This window comes from Camelus bactrianus, chromosome 13 (genome assembly GCF_048773025.1).
Source record: "Camelus bactrianus isolate YW-2024 breed Bactrian camel chromosome 13, ASM4877302v1, whole genome shotgun sequence".
NCBI classification, from domain to species: Eukaryota; Metazoa; Chordata; class Mammalia; order Artiodactyla; family Camelidae; genus Camelus; species Camelus bactrianus.
Window position 1 is genome coordinate 63807235 of NC_133551.1, and position 21058 is coordinate 63828292.

The 21058-nt window shown below is 52.4% G+C and overlaps 1 protein-coding gene and 1 long non-coding RNA gene across 6 annotated transcripts in view; one reads left to right on the forward strand and one right to left on the reverse strand.

Annotated features, from left to right (window-relative positions):
- EPHB2 (EPH receptor B2) overlaps positions 1 to 21058 on the reverse strand; it is a 175975-nt gene that overhangs the window by 17351 nt on the left and 137566 nt on the right. For all 3 annotated transcript variants that reach the window (XM_074377220.1, XM_074377218.1, XM_074377219.1), the window contains exon 6: positions 4449 to 4573. In XM_074377220.1, the coding sequence (XP_074233321.1) occupies positions 4449 to 4573 (125 nt within the window). The remainder of the gene's footprint in view (positions 1 to 4448; positions 4574 to 21058) is intronic.
- LOC141579630 (uncharacterized) lies at positions 1496 to 20946 on the forward strand. 3 transcript variants are annotated; one of them, XR_012511402.1, is made up of 4 exons: positions 1496 to 2971; positions 14102 to 14357; positions 14455 to 16011; positions 20697 to 20946. It is a non-coding gene; the product is annotated as an uncharacterized LOC141579630 (long non-coding RNA). The 3 variants fall into 3 exon arrangements; XR_012511401.1 differs by lacking the exon at positions 1496 to 2971 and having other exon boundaries at positions 8948 to 14357; XR_012511403.1 differs by lacking the exon at positions 1496 to 2971 and having other exon boundaries at positions 8950 to 14357; positions 14724 to 16011.

Genomic DNA, 21058 nt, shown 5'->3' on the forward strand with positions numbered 1-21058 from the left:
GATTAAGCACCAATGGACTATGGAAAGAAATTTAGTATGAAATCCGCTAGCCCTTAGTTTGAGTCCTTACCCACGGGACCAATGAGGCACTGGGTCTATTTCTTAAGCCCTTTCAGCCTCAGTGTTCTCATCTCTAAAGTAGGGTAACACCACTATATACCACACAGGGTGATTGTGGAGATTTAATAGGAAAAAATGGGCAAAGCTTTTGGCATAGCCTCCAGCACATATAAAGACTTAGTAAACGTTGGCTCTCACCATCCCTGCTATCATCACACTGTGATAGAGTAAACCTTCACCAACGTTCATTAAATAAATGAATACAGGAAAAAGTGAATGAACGAGTAAACAAACCTTTTCACGTAGATACTGCTCCACGGACACTGGGCAACAACCTGAATGCAGCCTGGACTTTCACAGTCCACCCTATCCTCCCCCAACCTTTGCTTCCTCTGCCTGGCATATCCTTCCCTGTTACTTCTGCCAAGGAGAAGTTTGTTGAATAAACACATAAATCAACATGGCCTACGAGGGCCCATGGCCATAGGTGGCCTCACAAGTGACTCTTCTTGAGCTCTTGGGGAGCCAAAGGGAGCATGAACCTGTGTGCTTCGGGGCAGCTGCCAAAGGAGGCCACCTCCCCTGGGATGCCAGACCCAGTGGAAGCAGCCAGCCCTGGTCTGGCTAACCACTCATCAGCACCATCCAGAAGTCTTCCAGCAAAGTGGTTGTCAGCTGTGGGGCTCTGGGCAGGCTGGGAAATCCCAGTGGAGCTGGGGGAAGGCCAAATGGAGAGCCCACCTCAAAAGAGCCCTTTCTAAAGAAGGAAAGTTAGAGTGGGAAGGATGGTGGGAGTGGGACCCACGTGGGGCTGCAGGGCTCAGTTTCTGACTTCTCTACCTGGGAGGATCTGGAGCATTCGTTAAAGAAATCAGTTGCAGGCACCAGGAGGAGTCCGTTTTTAGGTAAGAGCCAGCTATGGATTATCAGAAGTCAATCTCACCACTAGCATCCTGGCTGACCCTCCCCAGTGGAGGGGCTGACTCAGGAAGGTAGACATGGTGGCTGGGATGTCACAGCCTCACCTGAGAGCTCAGGGGCAGAACCCACTCCTATTCTCCCTTGCCCCTCTCCTGGTGCTTCCTCCGACACTTTGATCAACTCTTTTTTTCTTGCTCTCCTTAAATCTTGCCATTCTCCTCGATTCTGTGCTTCCACTTCTGTTTTTCCTCTGCACACTCTCCTGTCCGTTCTTGGCTACACCTCCCTAGCCCTGGCAAGCACAGCACCTATACCTGCAAATCACAAGCCCACATCTGCCCCCAGGAAAAGGCATCCCCACCTACTGGGAGTCATCCTTCACACTTCCCTGGTCCCCTAAGTTCCAAAATATTGTCTGAATTTGTCAGCTTCTCACCATCTCTGCTGCCAGCCACCCAACTCCATGCTCCCATCACTTCTCATTGGTGTCCCATGAGAGCCCTGTGCTGGTCTACTGGTGTTTCCAGGACCTCCTTGTAGTCTGTTCTCCATGTGCATAGCAAGCTACAGGAATCTTTTATCTTAGTCAGATCATATCATTCTAGAACCTTCTGATGGCTTCCTGTCATACTTGGTCAATTGAATCCAGACTCCAAAGGGCCGGAAGGCTCACACCCCAACCCTGCCTCCCTCCCTAAGCTCCTCCCCTGCAGATCTCTCCCTTGTTCATGTGGCTCCTGCCACACTTGGCTTCTTTGTTCTCTGAATGCAGCCAGCACATTCCTGCCCCAGGGCCTTTGCGCATGCTGTTCTTGCCGCCTGGAATGACCCTGCTCTCAACACTTGTCTGTCTGATAAACTCCTAACATCTTTTCTGATAAACTCCTAACATCTTTTCAAGGCTTGGCTCAAATGTCACCTAAATAAAGATTTCCTCTCACCCAAGCCAGGATTATGGGCACCTCCTTGCTGCCCCCATGAAAACTTTGCTGGTCCTTTTGTGGCTTGTATCATATCTTGTCTAATGGCTGTGTCTAAACCTGTCTTTTACCCCTGCACTGTGAAGTCCCTGAGGCCTCCAGGCATGACTGGTTACTCTGGGTATTCCTGGCACCCAGCTCAGGGCCCAGCCCAAAGCTGGTGACAATGTGAAATGAAGCAATGTCCATCTCCCCCTTGGCAGAGCCTAACTGCCTCGTTCTGCACCCAGGCCCTGGGAGGAGGGGCTGACTGAAGTAAGGCCATGTCTTATCACAGCCATACCTCAGGTCTGCCTTCCTCTCGTGCCTAATGTTGTCCAGCAGAGCCTGATCTGGTCCACCTCTTTACAGTCATCTGGAAGAAACCTGCGAGGCAGGAGGGCCAGGTGAATAATAAGAGTACAGCTCCCAGTCCTTGCTCTGCCACTTAGCAGCTGGGTGTTTTTGGATAAGTTACACAACTTCTCTGTGCCTTAGTTTCCTCTCCTGTCCAATGGGATAAACAGCACTGCTGAATGAGATCATGGAGGTAGTGAGTGCTCAAGGGACGTGAGCAGGTGGCAACTGCGGCTGCTGCAAGGCCTGGTGGTTCTGCCACCCCTGGCAGGGGCCTAGGGATGCCCGAGCAGTGGCAGAAAGTAGGGCAGAACTGCCTCCCAGTTCTCACCTCTGTCAGCCTCCCCAGCCCCTCCCGTCTCGGTAGGAAATGGGTCGTAGGCAGGACCCGCACAGGGATTTCTCATTTCCGCTTCTGTCTTTGGGGACAAACACTTTCAGTTTCATTTAATCATAAAGCTTCTTAATTAGGTTTTTTTTTTTTTTTAAATTCTGAGCTGCTAAGCTGCCCCTGCCGGAGGGAGTGGAAATGCTGGCTCCTGCAAGGCCTGGGTCTTCCTGAGCCTGGGAGGAGCTGGTCCGGCTACCCCGGATGCCCAGTTCCCCCAAGACTCTCCAGGGCCCTGCGAGGGCCGTGCAACGACACCTCCAGCCAGGATGTGGACACAGCCGAGGTAAGGTGAGGTCTCCACCTTCCATCAAGGCCATGGGCAGGGATCACTCACTTACTCATTCAGCAAGCATTATCAAGTGTCTCCTTGGGGCCAGGCCCAGGGCGCTGGGAGAAGGTGGTGAACAGGACAGATGTGGTCCCCGGCCTCTCGGAGGTCCCCTGCACTCCTTGGAGGAGGGGATGAGCGAGGAAACAATCACAAAGTAGCTGGGTGAGGCTGGATAGGTGTAGAGGAACCTCTGAGACTCACTGGACAACCCAGCAGTTACTAGAGTGGAAGGGCTGGACGGGGCGTCAGAAGGTGGGGCTCCAGCAGGGCTGCCGGGAACTGCCTCCACCTGTTCTTCTCAGTCATTAAGCAGAGGCTTTCCATCCATCGCTGGTTCCCAGCAGGCTTACCCTCAACCAACCACTTCCGACAGTCATTTACACCTTAGTCTAAATGGGAGCCCAGTGATGCCTTTCCCAAAGACCCTTGCAGTCTCTGTGGCTATTTGGTGCCTCAGGGAGCAGGTGAAAAAACAGGCATCTGTCAAAAGAGAGTTTCCTGGACCTTTGATATTCAGCTGCTCTGTCCACCCCCAGCCTCTGTACTGTGCAGGTCCTCACATTAAGATGTGCTGAGCTCCCCTGGCCTTATGTCAGGTAGCCCTTGCCCAGCGAGAAGCAGGCAGGGCAGAGGAGGCAGGAAGGGGCAGCACACTCACCTCTGCTGAGGCCCAGGCAGTGCTGGGCACTCTACCTGCCTCCCTTCCTTGACCTGCACAGCCCCCAAGTGAGAGAGGTGGTTTCATCTGTACTTGACACAGGAGGAAACTGAGGCTCAGAGAGAGAAAGATGCCCACCCAGGGTCACACTGCTGGTTATGAATGGAGCTGGGGTTTGAACCTGCAGCTTCTCATTCCTCGTCCAGTGCCCCTTCTGTTACACCAGTGGCTTCCAACTCTGGATCCCCGAAGGGAGTAATAAAGGTCTGACTTAAATTTCAAGGAGAAATCACTCCCTCCCCATACAAAGGGCACTCGCGCAAATGAAAATGAGTGTTTTAGCTGGAATCAAAGCAACCTGGGGAGGGAGCTCCACTCTCTCACCTGCGCAGAAGCACTCTTGAGCAGTTTCAAATCTCTGCTTCCCAATGGGTAAATGACTGATTATTAGTTAATAAATGCAGCTTTTGGGAAAACCAGTTCTTTCATAACATCAGGCCCATTGAAGTCAAGATGAAAGGTGACTTGGTGGGGAAGGGATGTGACCACTGCCTGTTACTGGGACTGTGGCCTGACTCCCTTGACCAGAAAAGCAAGACTCAGAGAGGTCAAGGAGCCCTCCTGAAGTCTCACAGCTGGGGAGCCGAGGCCAGTGATCTTTCTGCTTCACCCGGGTGCCTTGTCTTGCGGGACAGTGCAACCGCAGGCCCCAGCCTGAGAGACAGCCCCTCGGGGAGTAGGGGGTGGGGGAGCACCTGGGAGCACAGGTACCTTCTCATAGTACTGCAGCTCATAATCCAGGATGACGCCATTGGGCTGGTCGGGCTGGGACCACGACAGGGTGATGCTGTCCACGGTGCGGCTCACCTGGTGCATGATGGACACGGCAGATGGAGCTGGAAGAGAGGTCAGAAGTCAGGGCTCAGGGGTGGGCATGAGAGGGTGCAGCTTCTGGCCCAGCCTCAGAGGTGCCCAGACAGAGAGCTGTGGGACCAGAGAGGGGAAGGCAACTGGCCTAGGCCACACAGCAGGCCTGGGAGCCAGCAGGGTGCAGAGGGACCCAGGCAGGGCCACAGGCACTGCTCTCATGGGGCACCTTCAGATGAAACACAGACAACTTTGGCCATCCCTGGGGAGACTCGGCCACCTCAAGTCAAGACAGATGCACTGGGCCCTTTCTCTGTTCTGGCCCCGAGTGAGCTGGATGAAATGTCGTTCATTCTCTCTTAGAGCTTACAGTCTACTGGCCCAGGGGACATACAGACCCTAGACAGGATGATGGAGCTCTGGGACAGGGAAGCAGAGAAAGTGAGAGATTCCTTCATTCCTTCCACAAATTTGTTTTGAGTGACTCCTATATGCAGGGATAAAGCAATGAATGAAACTGACCACCAAAAATATATAAAAATAAATCCATAGCTACCATGGAAAAGTCTGGTGGTTCCTTAAAAAGTTAAACATGGAATCACCATATGACTCAGCAATTCCACACCTAGTCATATGCCCCTAAAAAGTGAAAACGGACTCAGGCAAGTATTTGTACACAAAGATTTATAGCAGTACTATTCCCAGCAGCCAACGGGTGAAAATAACCCAAACGCCTATCAGCAGATGAACAGATAAACAACCTGTAGTGTGCACACACAACAATATTATTTAGGCATTAAAAAGAGATAAGTACTGACCTGTGCTACAATGAGGGTAAACCTCAAATATATGCCGAGTGAAAGGCAGATGCAGATTGTATACGGTCACATATTGCATGGTTCCATTTATACGAAATATTCAGAACAGGTGAGTTGATAGTCAGGAGATGGGTGGTTGCCAGGGGCTGAGGGAGTGGGCACAGGGAATGCTGGGAATGGGGTTTTCTTCTGGGAAGATGTAGATGTTTTGGCACTGGATAGGAGTGGCAATTGCCTAACACTGTGAATGTACTAAGTGCCACTGAACTGTACGGGCTAAAATGGTTAATTGTATGTTAAGGGACTTTCACCCATCGCTCCCCCCAGCTGCGAGTGTCCTCATGGAGTGTGGTTAGATGATGGAGGTAAGGGGTCAGGGGAGGCTGTGTATAGTGCTAGAAAGATCCTTAGAAATAATTTAGTCCTATTACTTCATTTTGCAGATGTGGAAACTGAGGTCCAGAGAGGGTTGTCAGCTGCCCAAAGTCACAGTGAGTTCAAGCTGGCATCCCATTCCTTGATTCCTTATGTCACAGCGATTCCTTATGCCACATTTCCTGCCTCTGTTTTTTGCCTTCTTCTCAAATGGAACAAACCTGCACAAAGCACCTACTATGCATTGGCCATGGCCCTGGGCCCTTCACACGTGTGTCCTGAGCTGTTGGTGAGGGGCCCGTATTAGCCCCACTGACAGGTGAAGCCACCGAAGCTCAGAAGAGCATAGGGTTTCCTGGGATCACACAGCCCATCAGTGGGAGAGCCAGGGCTTGAACCTAGGTCTGCCGTCTCCAGAGCAGGGTTTGTCCGTGAGTCCTGACCTGGTCCCTCCCTGTGGTGTGACTGGGGCGGAGTCCCCTCGCCTCTCTGGGCCTGAGGTTTTCATGGTCTCAGGAGGGGCTGAAGACTCACCAGGGTGAGCGGAGCACCTCCTGCAGTCTCTCCTGGCTCTTGGGCAGGTTCACGACAAGTGGATGCCCTGTCTTGACCATCACAGGAGTGCCGGAAGGAAGCTGAGACTGACCCTTCTCCTATCCAAATTCTGTTTTGCAGGGGATCTGATCATACTGACATGAGTGTGGACCAGGGACTGGTAGCAGCTCCTGGAGGATTAGATCTTGGAGATGCTTCACCTGTTTCCTGCTCTCTGTCCCTTTGTCCCCAAGGTGGAGGGAGAAGTCTGTTGGTCAGAAAACCCAGGCTCTGCTCTCTGTCCTGCTGCTAACTGGCTGGGTGGCCTTGCGCAAATGCCCCCCTCTCTAGACCTGGTTCCTCTTCTGTACCACAGGCCCAGCTGAAAGATCCCTGAGGTCTTGCAGCTCAGATGCTCCCTGCCTGTCCTTCCAGATAGCCCTTGGCCTGGAATTGGATTAGCCTAGCGGCCATTGTGGGCCTGAGCAGGTCTGGGATTCCCTCCAGCACCCCCAAGAAGCTGTGGAGAATTGGCCCAAGGCATCCTAGATGGGGTGGCACTACCCAAAAGCAAGACTTGGACCCTGGTCCAAGTGTCCCTGAAGTGCCTCTGTTCTTTCTGCCCCCCACAGGAGGGTCGCCTGGCCCTCAGGTGGCTCCTTGCCCTGCCAGGTGCAGTGAGCCTCTTGGGAAGACCAGGGACCCAGCTCCCTGCAGTTTCCTCCTTGGTCAGACAAGGAGACTCTTTCTTCCTTGTTCCCTCCCAGGGCATCAAGAAGACGCAATCCAAAGGAGGGGCCCCAGTAACCACTGCTTACTGAGCATCTACTAATGCTGGGCTATGCCCTCAACATACATGAGCGCATTGAGTCCTCACAACAACCTGTGAAGCAGACTTCCTTCAGCCCACTTTGCAGATGGGGAGACTGAGAATCACAGTAAAGTGACTTACCTGAAGCTATACCAACAGTAAGCTGTAGGACAAAGCAACATACCCTCAGGGTCCACGAAGTCACTGGAAGGGCTTTCAGGGCTGTGTGCACGTGTATGATATAACGATAAAGCCACAAACCTAACCCTTACTGAGCCTTTTGCAGCCTGACTACACCTCTTATCACAGGTGTAACACACTTCTCACAACTGCCCCATGAGCTGGGGGCTATTAACACCCCCAGTTTATAGATGGGGAAACAGGCTTGGAGCTGTTCAGTGACGTGCTCAAGGGTCATGCAGCACGGTGGTGGAGGGCTAGGACTTGAACTTGGTGGCTCAGGCCCTTCACCGGCGGCAGTCCTGGTTACTGTGAGGTCAGCCTGGTTGTAGGTACCTGCTCACCAGAAATTAACAAAGAAATTGCTAGAATCCCGTGGAGGGGTGGTTAGAGCTCTCTGTGTCACCGTTTCCTAGCTGCAGTTTGCAGAAGATAAAACAGGCTCAGAGAGGCAAGGTGACTTCCCCAAGGTCACACAGCTAGTGAGGAGCTGGGCCTGGAGCTGAGTTATCCTGCCCCTGCTCTGCTCCCTGCTGGCCCTCAGAGCCATTCCTATTGCCTGTCCCCTCACTCTCTGACCCCGTCTCCTGCTTCAGCTCCATCTCTCCCCTCTGCAGCCACCTTTGTGTGGAGAAGTGTTCTGTTCTCCTGGATGGCTGGCAGCCCTGGCTCCTCTGTGAGGCTGGGGCTGTCTGTCCCTCTCTCTAGCCTAGTGCAGTTTGCTTCCCACTAAAAACAACAAAAATAAATCCCTTCTGGAGTTTCACAGACCTGGGCCAATCTGGGGGATCCTGGCTGGGAGCTTACCCTTACTGCTGGCCCTGGAAACACCCCTAGACCTCCCCCAAGCTTTTCAGTCCCTCTGAGATAACCCATTGGGCAGTGAGCACTCAGTGTGTGCGCGCATGTGCGCGCGCGCACATATACGCATGTGCTCTGAGAAATCAGTGAGAATGCTTCAAACTCAGCCACCAAAGACTTGGGGAGGGATACCTCCTGCCCCCGCCTCCAAGGGTCTGAAGATAATTTTGGTGTGAGGGGCTGGTTGAGGTCATCTCCGGCGCTCCTTGGAATGATGGGATCCCTCACCAAGGTGGGAGGGGTTTGTATGTGGCGTGGGCCATGCTGCCACTGCATGTCTGTGGAGCACTGGACACACACTGAGCCCTTAGGGATGGGTGAGGAGTATTCTCATTAAGCCAACACTACATGCAGTTACCTAGCGCTTCCTGCTTAGACTGGAGAACGTTCAGCTGAGGAAATCCCAGTCCAGCCCTCAGAAGGGCAGTCTAGGTTAGAGCTGGGAGCCCAGAGGTGGAGTCAGGTAAACCTGCATGCAGCATCCCCCTCCTCCACTCCTTAATATTGTGACCTTGAGCAAGTTCTCTTAACCTCTTTGAAACTCAGTTTGCACACCTGTCCAATGGGGAATCTTACCTGGCAAGGATGCGGGGAGGATGAAAGGAGAAATGCATGTAATGGTTTGAGTGTGATGCCTGGCGCCTTAGGAGGGAGATAGTATTAGGACTATTCCAAGAAAGTAGAATGCTACCTGGGGCTGGGGTTTGGGGGAAATGGGGGGATGTTGGTCAAAGGGTACTGACTCCCAGCTCTAAGATGAATAAGTTCTGGGGACCTATGTACAGCAGGGTGACTGTAATTCACAATACTGTGTTATATACTTGATAGTTAAGAGAGTAGATCTTAAATGTTATCAACACACTCACACAAAGGTAATTATGTGAGATATTAACTAACCTTACTGTGGCAATCATTTTGCAATATACATGTGTATCAAAACATCACACTGTACTCATTAAACCTGCGTATACTCTATGTCAGTCAATAATACCTCAAGCTGGAAAAAATTTCAATTCAGAGTTACTATGATGCTGGCACGATGCTGGGTGCTGTGGCTCAAGAGAGGAATCTCGCAGGGTCTCTGCCTTCCATAAGGGCACAGTTTAATGGGAGAAGGCATATTTGTTTCAACCCAGTGAGTGCCTACTCCAGGCTGGGCACCGTGCCAAGCACTGGAGAAGCCATGAGACTTGGACTTGGTGTGGGGCTCCTGGATCCAAGCCCCTTTTCTGGGACTCAGACAAGATAATCCAGTCCCGGGCAGGGGTGAAGCTGTTCCCTCCACATCTCTCCCTGCAATTTCACCTCCCCAAAATGGAAGAAAGAGGTAGAATGTGTCTCTATAGATTACTGCACTTTTTCAGCTTGAGGGGAAGTAAGACGATAACCAGGAGACTCTGTTAAAACTCGCATTGCTGGGCACCTCCCCTGCCCCCAGAGATTCTGATTCAGCTGGCCTGGGATGGGGCCTGAGAATCTACGGTTCTAACAAGCTCCCAGGTGATGCTGATGCTGCCGGCTTGTGGACCACATTCTGAGGAGTGGTGGATTCAACCAGAGAAGGGAATTAACTTGTCCAAGGTCACACAGCAGGTAGAAGTGGGCCGAGGACAACAGCCTCAATCAGCAGAGGTCCAGTTTGCAATCTTTTCCACCTACCACACTGCTTCTCACAGCCTGGCTTCTGCCGGAGACTGTCCCTCTCATCTGCCCAGGCTAAACTATTCCCCCGGGGCCCATGGGCTTAGAGAGTCTTGACGCATTAGTACAAATAGTTTCAGGAGAGGCACAGGGATGAGAATGAGGCAGGTGTGGACCAGACCTCCACGCCTGGGAGTTGCTTTGTCCGGAAAGCATTGGGGAGTCACAGAAGGACTGCAGTAGGGGTGGCAACTGCACCTCAACTAAAACACAAGCTTGTCATCTGCACACCCCCTGGATGCCTCGTGATGCTTAAGAAAAAGAAAGTAGGAGGGTCCCCACAGCTAACACTTAACACTTCTACACCAGGCACCTTTCCAAATGCTTTACATCAAGTAACTCATTTAATATTCATAGCAACCATATGAGGCTGGTATCATTATCATACCCATTTTATAGATGAGGAAACGGAGGCACTGAGGTATGAGGTAACTTGCCCAAAGTCACATAGTTAGCAGGCAGTGGAGCAGGGATTTGAACCCAGGCCCACCCAGTTCCAACATATCCTTTCCTTCCATTGGCGGCGGCTGACACAGACTGACCACAGAGGTCTGGAAACCAGTGGGCCTCAGAGGGCCTCTGAGGACAGCCTGGTCTGGCTCCCATCTCATGGTGCAAAGCTAACTCCACCCGGCTCTGGCTGACTCACCTCACCCACCACCCACCCAGCAGCCCCGGCTCTGGGCGCTCAGCTGTTGGCGGAGGCAGGTCCCCCACGGCCATGGGGGTCTGGGCTTGGCGGGCTTAGCTGGCAAGCTTGGGTTACAGGCAGCTAACCCCGGCTCTGATCCCATAAGCCCCCTAACCCTGGGTGTGGCAAGGAGGAGGCATTTGCTGGGAAGATGATCAAGGCAGGCCAGGGAGGGCCAAGCAGGGCTGGCCTTTCTCCTGGAATCTGGGGGGATTAACGGTGGAGAAAAAGGAACAGCTGGATATTCTCCCGTCCCTCCTGCTGCCTGCCGCCCACCCTGAGGTGTCAGGTTTCCCTGTAAGTTGGTCTTCAGGGAATTCTGGAATTTTCAATTACCAGCCGGGCACACGGCAGGGGGATGGGGTCAGCGGTGCCCTGTGACCCCTGCAAGGAGATGGAGCCCCAGGGAGCCAGCACAAAAGAGGCTTGTGGCCGGGAGGGGAAGGGGGGAGGCCCTGGTCAGGCAGGGCCTGCTCGTCTGGAGCAGGTGGCCGGGGGCCCTGCTGCCCCCAGCGAGCCCTGGGGGAGCTTCCAGTCTCTTGGTCAGCTGAGGCTTGGGGAATTAGCCTTCCCTCTGTGTGCTCGCTCCTCCTCAGCATGAAGGGCTGATGGAGGCTGTCTCTAAGGGACTCCTGGGGCTAGGATCCTTCGACAGGCAGGAAGTCAGGAGGCCTGTGAGCCTGGCTACTGCTACAGCGTGTGGGTTTGGGTCTCACTCAGCTTCGCCTCCCCAGCCCTGAGCTCTCAGGGAGACCCACACTTGGCCTTTACCCTTTCACCAGTCAGAAGACCCCGTGAGCTTAGAGGGAGTGGGGAGGAGTTGCTGGCACCCCACCCCAGGCCCCAGACTCTCAGACCCTGCTGCCTCTCTGACATCTGCACTCCCACTGGCTTCCCACTGCACCAGGAGCAAGATGCAGGGGCTCCACGTGGCCTGCAAGACCTGCAAGGCCCACCGGCCACCCCCCTCCACTCGCCCTCTGGATCCCATGCGCCACCCACACTGGCTGCCTCTCCATTCCCAACCACGCTGAGGTCATTCCTTTCTTGGGGTCTTGGCCCCACAGTGTTTCTGCCTGGAAACCAGTTCCCCCAAATCTCCCGTGGCCAGCATCTCCTCTTCATTCAGGTCTCAGCTAAACCATCACCTTCTCAGAGAGGCCCTCCCTGACCCCTACCCCTGCTCCAGTCACTCACCACCCCACACTTTCTTTCTTTTCTTTATAGTGCTAACTAACACTGTCTTATCTGCAGGCAGGGACCTTGTGTCTCTTATTCAGTCTATTCCTAGTGCCTGGAACAGTGTGTGGTTCAGAGTAGGTGCTTGGTTGATATTTAGTGGAGGAAGGAAGGAAAGAAGGGAGGGAGGGAGGAAGGAAAGACGGATGGATGGAAGGACGGACTCTCATTTTCTAGCCCTTTCAGGAAACTGGCTGAGTCCACTGACGCTGGGCGGGACCCTGGAGCATGGCCCCAGGCAGCAGCGAGGAGAAGGCAGCCTGGCTTGTACGATAGTCACTAACAATTCACTCTTCCTCAGACCCCGTGCCCACCTGTGATCTGACCTGCTGCTGTGACATGGGGCCTCTTGCTGACCAGCCGGCCAGCAGTACCATAATTGCTCACATTCTCCAGGGTCTGTAGTAGGAACACCTTACCCGTGAGAGGACTCTTAGAATTTCCAGCTGATAATGGGATAGCTGTTCTGAGTGTTCCATCTCTTAAACCTGTAGCAAGGCACTTAACCCCTGATGATTCAGCTGCAATTCTGGGTGACCTGATGATAACTTCTCACAACAGAATTTCCACAAATAAAACTCTTCCAGAAAATGGGCCTTTGTTTCTTTCTGATTGGACCAAAGCTCTTAGAGAGTGGTGTGGGACAGAAAAAAGGAAAAGCTGAGACATGGTGCCAGGGTAGCACTTTGCCTCATAGAACCTAGGTGTTCTGTGGCCAAGAGTTCTAGACTCTTGCTTGTGGACGGCACATTCTTTTATTCAAGGGTCTGAGAAGTCCTGCAGGGGAGAGGCCCAGTTAACCTGGTTTAACCTGGCAGTCTCAGTCTCATTTGGCCTCAAAGCCCTTTTTTTATACAATGGTTATTGTCTTTTGAAACTAGCAATCTGAAGAACACATTTTGGAAGGGGAAAAGAACGAGTCCAGGAAATGCTATTATTTTTGTTTCTTGAACCTGAGGAAAACAGCTCTTTGGGGTGGCAACTGGCTGTTCACCTGCTTATTCACTCTTCCCTTGATTCAGATTTAGCTGCACCTTCTGGGCACCACACAATCAGAGTAGGGGCTAACTACCTCTGTTTTACAGATGAGGAAAGGGAGAGTCAGATCAAGTGTCTTGTCCAGGGTGCCTTAGTTCATAAGCAGCAGGGCTGGGATCAGGTCCCCGGCCTGCCTGACTCAAAAGCTCAGGTTGGTTTTTCTCTCGCTGGTTGCCTGGCCCTATTCACAAGTGGGAATTGAGCAGACTGAGGCCAGGCGCTGGGCTTCATGCTGCAGGAACATCCAGTGGCCCACCTCCTAGTAGGCCGCTGGACCACCCTTATCTCATCTGAGGCTGCCCAGCAGGAGCTAGTCCCACCCCAGCATCTGGACTAGCAATGTGGTAAGAGCCTGGGCCTCGAATCAGGTGGCCCAGGGAACCTACCTCACACCTCTGTGGGGACAGTGGCAGGGGTGTTGGGAAGGTTAAATGAAGACCTGCATGTAAAGTATTTAGCACAGGACTTGGCCCAGAGTAAGGGATCGGGGGACATCAGCCAGGTGTAGCTGTCTGGGCCACCCAGACTCTCAGACAGCACTGTGAGTAGCTGAGTCCCCAGCAAAGGATCATGAACAGTGGTGGTGATAGTGGAAGAGGGGAGAAGAGGCAGCATTCTGAGTTCAAATCCCAGCTGTTTTATGACCAGGTGACTGTGACTTCAGGCGAGTTACCCCTCTCTCTGGGCCCAGGTCCCTCCCCTGTTAATGGGTTGTGGCAGACAGTACTTACTGCCTACCAAATATCCATTCTTTGTTTCTCAAATTGACAGAAATCCTGGATCTTAGCTGGGTACATTGTGCCCAAATAAAAGACCACATTTTCCCAAACTCTTTGGCAGCTAGAAGTGGCCATGTGACAATATGCTTGCTGATGAGTAAAGGGTGGGACTTCTAGGAAGTTTCCTCTAAAGGGAGGGGCCCTACTCTTGTCACTGTCCTTCTTCCATCCTGTTGCCTGGGCCATGAATGTGATAGCTGGAACTCTTGCAGCTATTTTGATCCATAGGAACAAGAAGTATGCTGCGGAGCCTGGCTCCCTAATGAGTCCATGGAGTTGCTCTAACTCTTATCTTCCAACATCCTTTACCCATAAGAAAAATAAACCTCCATTTGTCTAAGCCACTGTGTAGACTGGTTGTACTAATTGTCTCTCTGTATCTACAGCCTTTGCCCTGTAACTGGGGTAGTCTCCCTCTGACTCTGGCTCTGGGCTTGGCCATGTGACTTGCACTGGCCAAGGGAATATAAGCAAACATGATATAAGCAGAGGCTTGAAAAAGCCCTCGCATGAATCTGCCGGCTGTCTAGGTGCCCTGTGATTGCCAAGAGAAGAGGCCCAGGCTGACCTGCTGGAGGCCGAGGCACACGGAGCAAAGGGAGCAGAGTTGTTGCCCCAGTTGTCTCTGCCAGGGCCATTCACGACCAGCTGACAGCAGTCAACCCCAAACATGCAACAGAGCCCTGACAAAATCCAAAGAGCTGCTGAGTGACCTGGAGTAGATGGAGCACAAACATACGAATGCTCCCCGCCGAGACCCATCCAGCCAGGAGACTGACGAGCTAGGTAAGTGCTTCTTGCTTTTATGCCACTGCTTTTGTGGTTGATTGTTTAACAGCATTACTGTGGCAGTGGCTACCTGTTACTTTTCCTCCTGTTATAGGCAGCCAAAGCCAATCTTAGCTGATAGTCTAGGCGGGCAGTGCCTCCCCAGCAGGACACTTGGGAGGATCAAAGAGGACGACACGTGCAGAGGGCTCGGCCTGAGGAGGGAAGTGCCCGCTCCCTCTGTCTTCCTTTCCCCAGGCATGGGCCGCGCTGGGGGCTCTCTTGGCCTGTCTCTTTCTGATCCTCTTCGCCCCCAGGGAGAGAAGTAGGTGAGTACATGCTCATGCCAGTGCTAGAGACTGAGCCACTGTGCCCGCTCCACAGGAGGCTGAAAGGATCAGAGGAGAACACGGCTGGCAGAAAGGGCTTTGGGAAGTTGAAAGCCTTTCCATGAGAAAGCCATGCGGAGTGGTGTCACGGACAGAGGCTGTAACACCTGGTGAGGGTGTTGGAGACCAGCTCTGCCAAGGACCTGCTGTACCATCTTGGGCAGCCACTTAGGAATCTCCCTGAGCCTCAGTTTTCCTCTTTATAAAAGGAGGTGTTTGCACGGGATGAATGTGGATGTGCTTTAATCTGACTCTGTGATAGGCAGAATAACAGCCCCCGAAGATGTCCACAGCTAAGCCTGGAATCTGGGAATATGTTATTTTACACGGCAAAAGGGACTTCGCAGACGTGATGAAGGTTACGGCCCTTGAGATGGGGGATTATCCCGGATTATCTAGGAAGACCCAATCTAATCACTTGAGTCCTTAAGAGGAGAATCTCTCCCAGATGAGAGTCAGACCTGAGAGCTGGAGGATGAGGAGGACCTGACGCCCTGTTGCTGCTTTTGAGATTCAGGAGACTTTGTGCAAGGATGAGAGAGAGGCCCCTGGGAGCTAGGGGACCTCCCAGCTGACAGTCAGAAAGGAAACAGAGACCTCATTCCTACAAACACATGGAGCTGAATTCTGCTAACACCTGAATGAGTGAGGAAACAGATCGTCCCTTAGAGCCACCAGCAAGGAACACAGCCCTGCTGACACCTTGGTTTTAGCCTGATGAGATCCAGACTAGACTTCTGACCCATGGAACTGTAAGATAAGAACTCCATGTCATTCTAAGTTGCTAAGTTTGTGGTATTTTGTCGTAGCAGCAGTAGAAGGTTAACACACCTTCTGATTTCATTTTAAGCCGAGCTGCTGAGTATTGTACCAGGTGCTTTGTCCACATTATTAATACCCTGGCAACTATCTTGCAAAACTGGGGTGATGCCCATTTCGAAGGTGAGGACACTGAGGTTCAGAGAAGTGAGGTTTCCTGGACAGCCTGATCCCATAACTTGGAAAGGGGCAGGCTGGATGAGGGCGGAGTTTGTCAAGCCCAGCGCTAATGCCTTTTCTCCCACACAACCCCCTAGGACATGACAACAGGGGATCTTCCTAACTGCTCAGCTAGTAAGGGTGGCCTCAAAGGCTGCGTTCGCTCGGCCAGGCTGTGGTGCAGACGGGCCGGGCGCACAGCCTGCCTCACCCCTGCAGAGGACTTGGCTCCAGCCCATACCGGGCCCTGATCATGCAGTAATGTAATTATTCCGGCTCTGCTGGTGACTGCCTGGTGACTGGGGGTAAGTCATTTAACTCTTGACACCTTGCTTTCATTACCTGTTAAGACAAGAGAGTAATAGGACCCACCTCACAACGCTGGGAAGATTCAGCATCCAGGGCTCAGAATGGGGTCTGGGACACTTGTCAAACGTGAGCTGCTATTATGATTGCAGTGAATATAGAACGGTCTCTGCTTGCTGAGTGCCTACCACCCCAGGCAGCCTGTGAGGCACCTTAAGAACATGAGCTCAAAGCCTCACAGCCGTCCCTCAAGGAGTAGGTGGTGGTACCCATGAGGAAGATGCGATCAGTCTCAGGCTAAGTGACGTGTCCGGGGCTACGTGCTGGGGAGCAGCTAGGCTTGATTCAAAGCCAGATTAGTTTGCCTGATTCCAAAGCCCAGACCCTTCCCTCCACCTCTGGGACCAGACAGAGGTGGGGCTCTTCGGGGCTTGCTTGGAGTGAAAGCGTGTCCGCTGCAGCCCTGGAGGGCGGCCAGTAGTACTGGAGGCGGCTCTGAGGACGAACCCCATTTTGCTGAAATGCTACATGCACCTAGGTCTGCATGGCTGCCTCTGACTTGTCATCCGGATCTCAGCTCACACACTGCCTCCTCAGAGAGACTCTCCTCTGATCCTTTGATGCCCACTCCAAGGCTTGCCCTCCCACTCCTGTCCATCTCTATGTTGTCTAGTTTGTTTGTGTCAGGGACCATGGGCTTGGCACAGCCAGACTGAATCCTGCGCCTGCTGCTTCCCAGCTGAGTGAGCCCAGCACGTGCTTGACCTCTCCCAATGCCACTTCCTCATCCTTTAAGCAGGGATATGCAGCCCACCTGGCCTCCTGCCTCCCGGGGCCCCGAGGGGACTTGTGAACATGGGCAGAAAGGCGTTCTGGAATGGCGGAGTGTAGTTCGAAGGCAGCGTGACAGATTTATGAAGTCAGGAGACAGCTCTGGCCCCAATGAATGCCAAGGGATTGTGAGCAAGGCCCAGTCACTTGCCCAAAAGAAATACTTTTTCCTTTTAAGGCCATGAGCTGGATATTTATATATTGAATTTTAGGGTCTGATTAAAACCGAGCATTGAATGCATCTGTCTGGAAATCAAGTCCCCGGCCTTGTTTTCCAGCCCCATCATACACCTCCACACCCCACCTCACTCCATGCTTCTCTGGACCCTTCAGCAAATGCTCACCAAGCATTCACCCTGGTGCCCTGTCTAGGTGCCAGGAAAACCACACTTAGGGAAAGCAGACCCATTGTGTACTTCCAAGTGGTGATGGTGGGGGAGACAGACGGGAATGAAATGATCGAAGACATGAGGCTTAACATCTCAGCCACAGGGGCTTGAGGGCCATGGTGCTGGGGGCATATGACCAGGTCAGGAAGGTCAGTGAAGATGAGCTAAAGTCAGACGGAAGGGGGAAAGGGGCAAAGCATCCCAAGCAGCAGGAATAGCATGTGCAAAGACCCTGTGGCAGAGGAGTTTGGTGTCAAGGGGAAGAGAAAGGAGAACTCTCCTTCCAGCCTGCCTCTTGCACTTTCCTCTCCTGGGATACCTTCCTCCCTGTACGATTCTATCTCTGCTTGTTAGAAGCCTCTCCATTCTTCAAAGCTAAGCTCAAATGCTTCCTCTTCCAGGAAGCCTTCCATGGCATGCCTTTCTCCCATTTCCCAGGAGGAAATGATTTCTCCTGCCTGTGCTCTCCTTCACCTTGTAGATCCCTCCTTGGGCCCTCATTCAGGCCATCTTGTATATATACTTGGTCCAGGTTTCATCTTCTCAAACGGCATAAATCCTCAATGGCAGGAGCCATGTCTTCTCCAGTGCAGACTTGGAGTCACACGGTCCTGGGTTTAAATCTTAGTTGAGGCCACTTAGTAGCAGGATTTTGCATAAATGACTCCACTTCTCTGGGCCTCTGTTTCCTCATCCCGCAAAGGGGGATAGTGTGGTGAGGATGCGTGTGGCTACACAGCCCCCAGCTGGGCTTTTAGCCTCTATGAGAGTGGGGCTTGGAACAAAGAGGAAGGGGAAAGGGCAGTTATGATCCAGAAAGTCTCAAGGCTTTGAGGGCTTACCGGGGCTTGGACTCACTTAGATCTGACTTCCCAATTCTGTCTGAAACACTTGAGCCACTGGTTAAAAATGCTGATTCCTAGGGCTTATTCCTAGGGTTCTGATTCAGCAGTCTGGGTTGGGGCCAGTGAACCTATGTTCTGAAAAAGCTCTTACAGAGCTCTGGTGCACAATTTGGTGGAGAAATTGAGGCCCAGAGGGAGGAAGTGAGTTTCTCAAGTGTGATAGATTAGATGGGTAATCTCAGCTCTGCCTCTCTTGTAATGAGATCAGGTACCTACACCCTTTCAAGTAACCCTACAGGGCGTGTTCCAAGCCCTGTGCCACAAGCAATGGCATGGGTTGTGTGGCCTGGCTTAGCTTAGCTGCTTGTGTTCCCACCATTCACCATGAGAGAAATAAGCCTGGGAAGAGGGCCCTGATAGTCCACAGAGAACGAGGAGACATATGGAACAGACCAAATCCAGCCCACATTCTGGAGTCCTGCTGAGCTCAGAGGACCTGGTACAGATTAGCTAAACTCTAGCTGACCCACATACTAGTGAGTGAGAAAATTAATGTTACTACTGTAAAATACCAGGTTTGGGGGGGGTGGTTTTGTTATACAGCATTATTACAACAATAACTGACCAATACACTAAGATCACATAGCAAATGTATTGCAAAGATGGGATTCAGACTCAGGTCCCCTGCTCCTAACCCAGTGCTTGTTTCTCACTGCTTCTGCTTTTCAATCCTGAGGGCTCTTCCTGCACCCTCCTCTCTGGGAGCCCTTGCTTCCACTCTGCCCCATGTCTAGTCTCTGGGAACTTCCAGCTCCAGACAGGAGGGGTCCATCCCAGCAGCCCTTGCTGCTAATCAGCTGAGCCTTGTGGAGTAAGTAGTTCCATCCTCAGGGCTCCCAAATGGATGCAGGGGAGGCCTCCACAGCCAGGGAAAGAACTCCAGGGGCTCTGGGGAATTTCTAGCTTCTCCCAGTTGAAAAGAGTTCCCTCCCCTCCACTCCCATTGGGAGCCTGGGCTTCCCTACCTCCGAGCTTTGTCAAGCTGGAGAGACTCTCAGCCGAGTCTTTATAATCTGTTAGATGTCTTTGCCAGCAACTGCTGGCTTTTGAGGGTTCTCTCAGATTGCCTGCCTTGAGTCAGCTTTATCTGGACCCCAATCTGAGTGGAGGTCAAATGTCCACAGGCCTGTAAGTACTGCTGCACACGCTCATAAATGCATCACCTCAGCCAACCAACACCGTGAACACTCACAAACAAAACTACACCCCTTCTCAGGCACAAACACACGACTGGCAGAGCCACCTTCAGACATGCAAACTCAAGCTCAGACACAGCCCCCTCCACACCCCTCAGATTCAGACACACCCATGCTCACGAATGCATGTACACATAAGAAACCACACAGCCACAGTCACGTGCAGTCGCAAACACATGGTCACCCAGACACATCCAAGGACACATTACACATTCTCACAAATACACACACGCATCAGACCCACAGTCCATGGTTCCTTGGACGCACCCCAGACTGTGCCCTAGGGGTCTGTTAGACCCAGTCAATTGCTGCCTCTCACCCTGCCTGGTTTTGTGACTCAACTTCTCTGAGCATCCTCTGTGAAATGGGGACACAAATGCCTCCCACTCAAGGAGGCCAGTGGGGTGGCAGTGAGGTCATGCATGAAAGCACCTCTCAGCCAGGCAGGGCTGGCTGCCCCCTCTCCTTTCATGTCCTTGTACATGCCCTTCCTCCTTCTCAGAATTCCCTTTGTTTCTATTGCTCCTTTCAAAATTCTGTCCGTCTTTCAAACTGCAGGTCAAATCCTGCCCCCTCCAGGAAGCCTTCCTGGACCTCCATCTCTGGATGCCCTGAGAGCTTACTGTGTGGGGCCCACTTGGTATCGGAAAGCTACGCTGGGCAGCCCACTCACTTTCTCTCCTGGAGCTCGACCTCCCTTGGCTCTACTTAGACGGGGCCCAGACTGTGCTCACAGCAGGGACTTGGCAAAGGTTGTTGAATGAATAAATGAGGGGCACACTTTCAGTGCCAACCACAGAGTCTTCTGCAGGAACCACAGGAACTATAAGGTCTGTGAAAGTCTCACGTGGCCCTTGGGTGGGGATGAAGCTGGGATGTGTCTCCTGGGCCTGGCTCTGTGGAGGTCCCAGGTGACCCTGGAGACAGTGGTCTTGGGGGAGAGGTGGGGTCATCAACCTGAAGGCAGTGGACTGAAGAGGGGATGGGGGGAGGTGGTGAGACTACATCATTTGGCAACTTTTTTTGTATTGTAAAGGAAAGCAGGGCAGAAGATGCGAGTGGCCACATGGGGTCACAGAAAGGAGTGTTAAAGTTGGGCCTGGGGAGAAGAGTTTTGCTGGATTTGGACTGGAGTGGGCTGAAGGTTCAAAGAAAGCACTGTAGAAACTGCTAGAGGTCCACTGAAGTCCGCCTCCCCACCTTCCATTGTGATGGAGGTTTAAGTTAGGCTGGGAAAGTTTACATTTCTCAACGTCCTTTGTGGCTCCAGTGGAATGTGCCCAGAAGTGATGGGCACTGCTTTCATCCACCTTGCTTAAAACACGATTGCTGCCTTGGGTCTTTTGTCTCTCCCCACCTGCAGGCTAGAGCACAGACGGGACTGCGACTCTCAGCTTCGACCACACAGATGAGCATGGAGGCTGGTGAGACAAGACTGAAGGAACCCAGGTCCCTGAACCTCCCAATGGATCAGAGCTACCCTGCTGACTTGGACTGCTCACCCTCGGACTCTTACATGAGAGAGAAACAAACGCATTTCTATGTTCTTTAAGCCACCAAATGCTGGGCCCTTTTGTTATAGCAGCTTCCCTTTCACCTTCAATAAAACATGTTCAACAAACACCAGCAATTATTATAAATGCCACTACAGTGGAGAGGTAGCACTCACTCTCCCAGGTGGCTGATCACATGAACAGCCTTGGAAAAGAGGAAACCACTCCACAG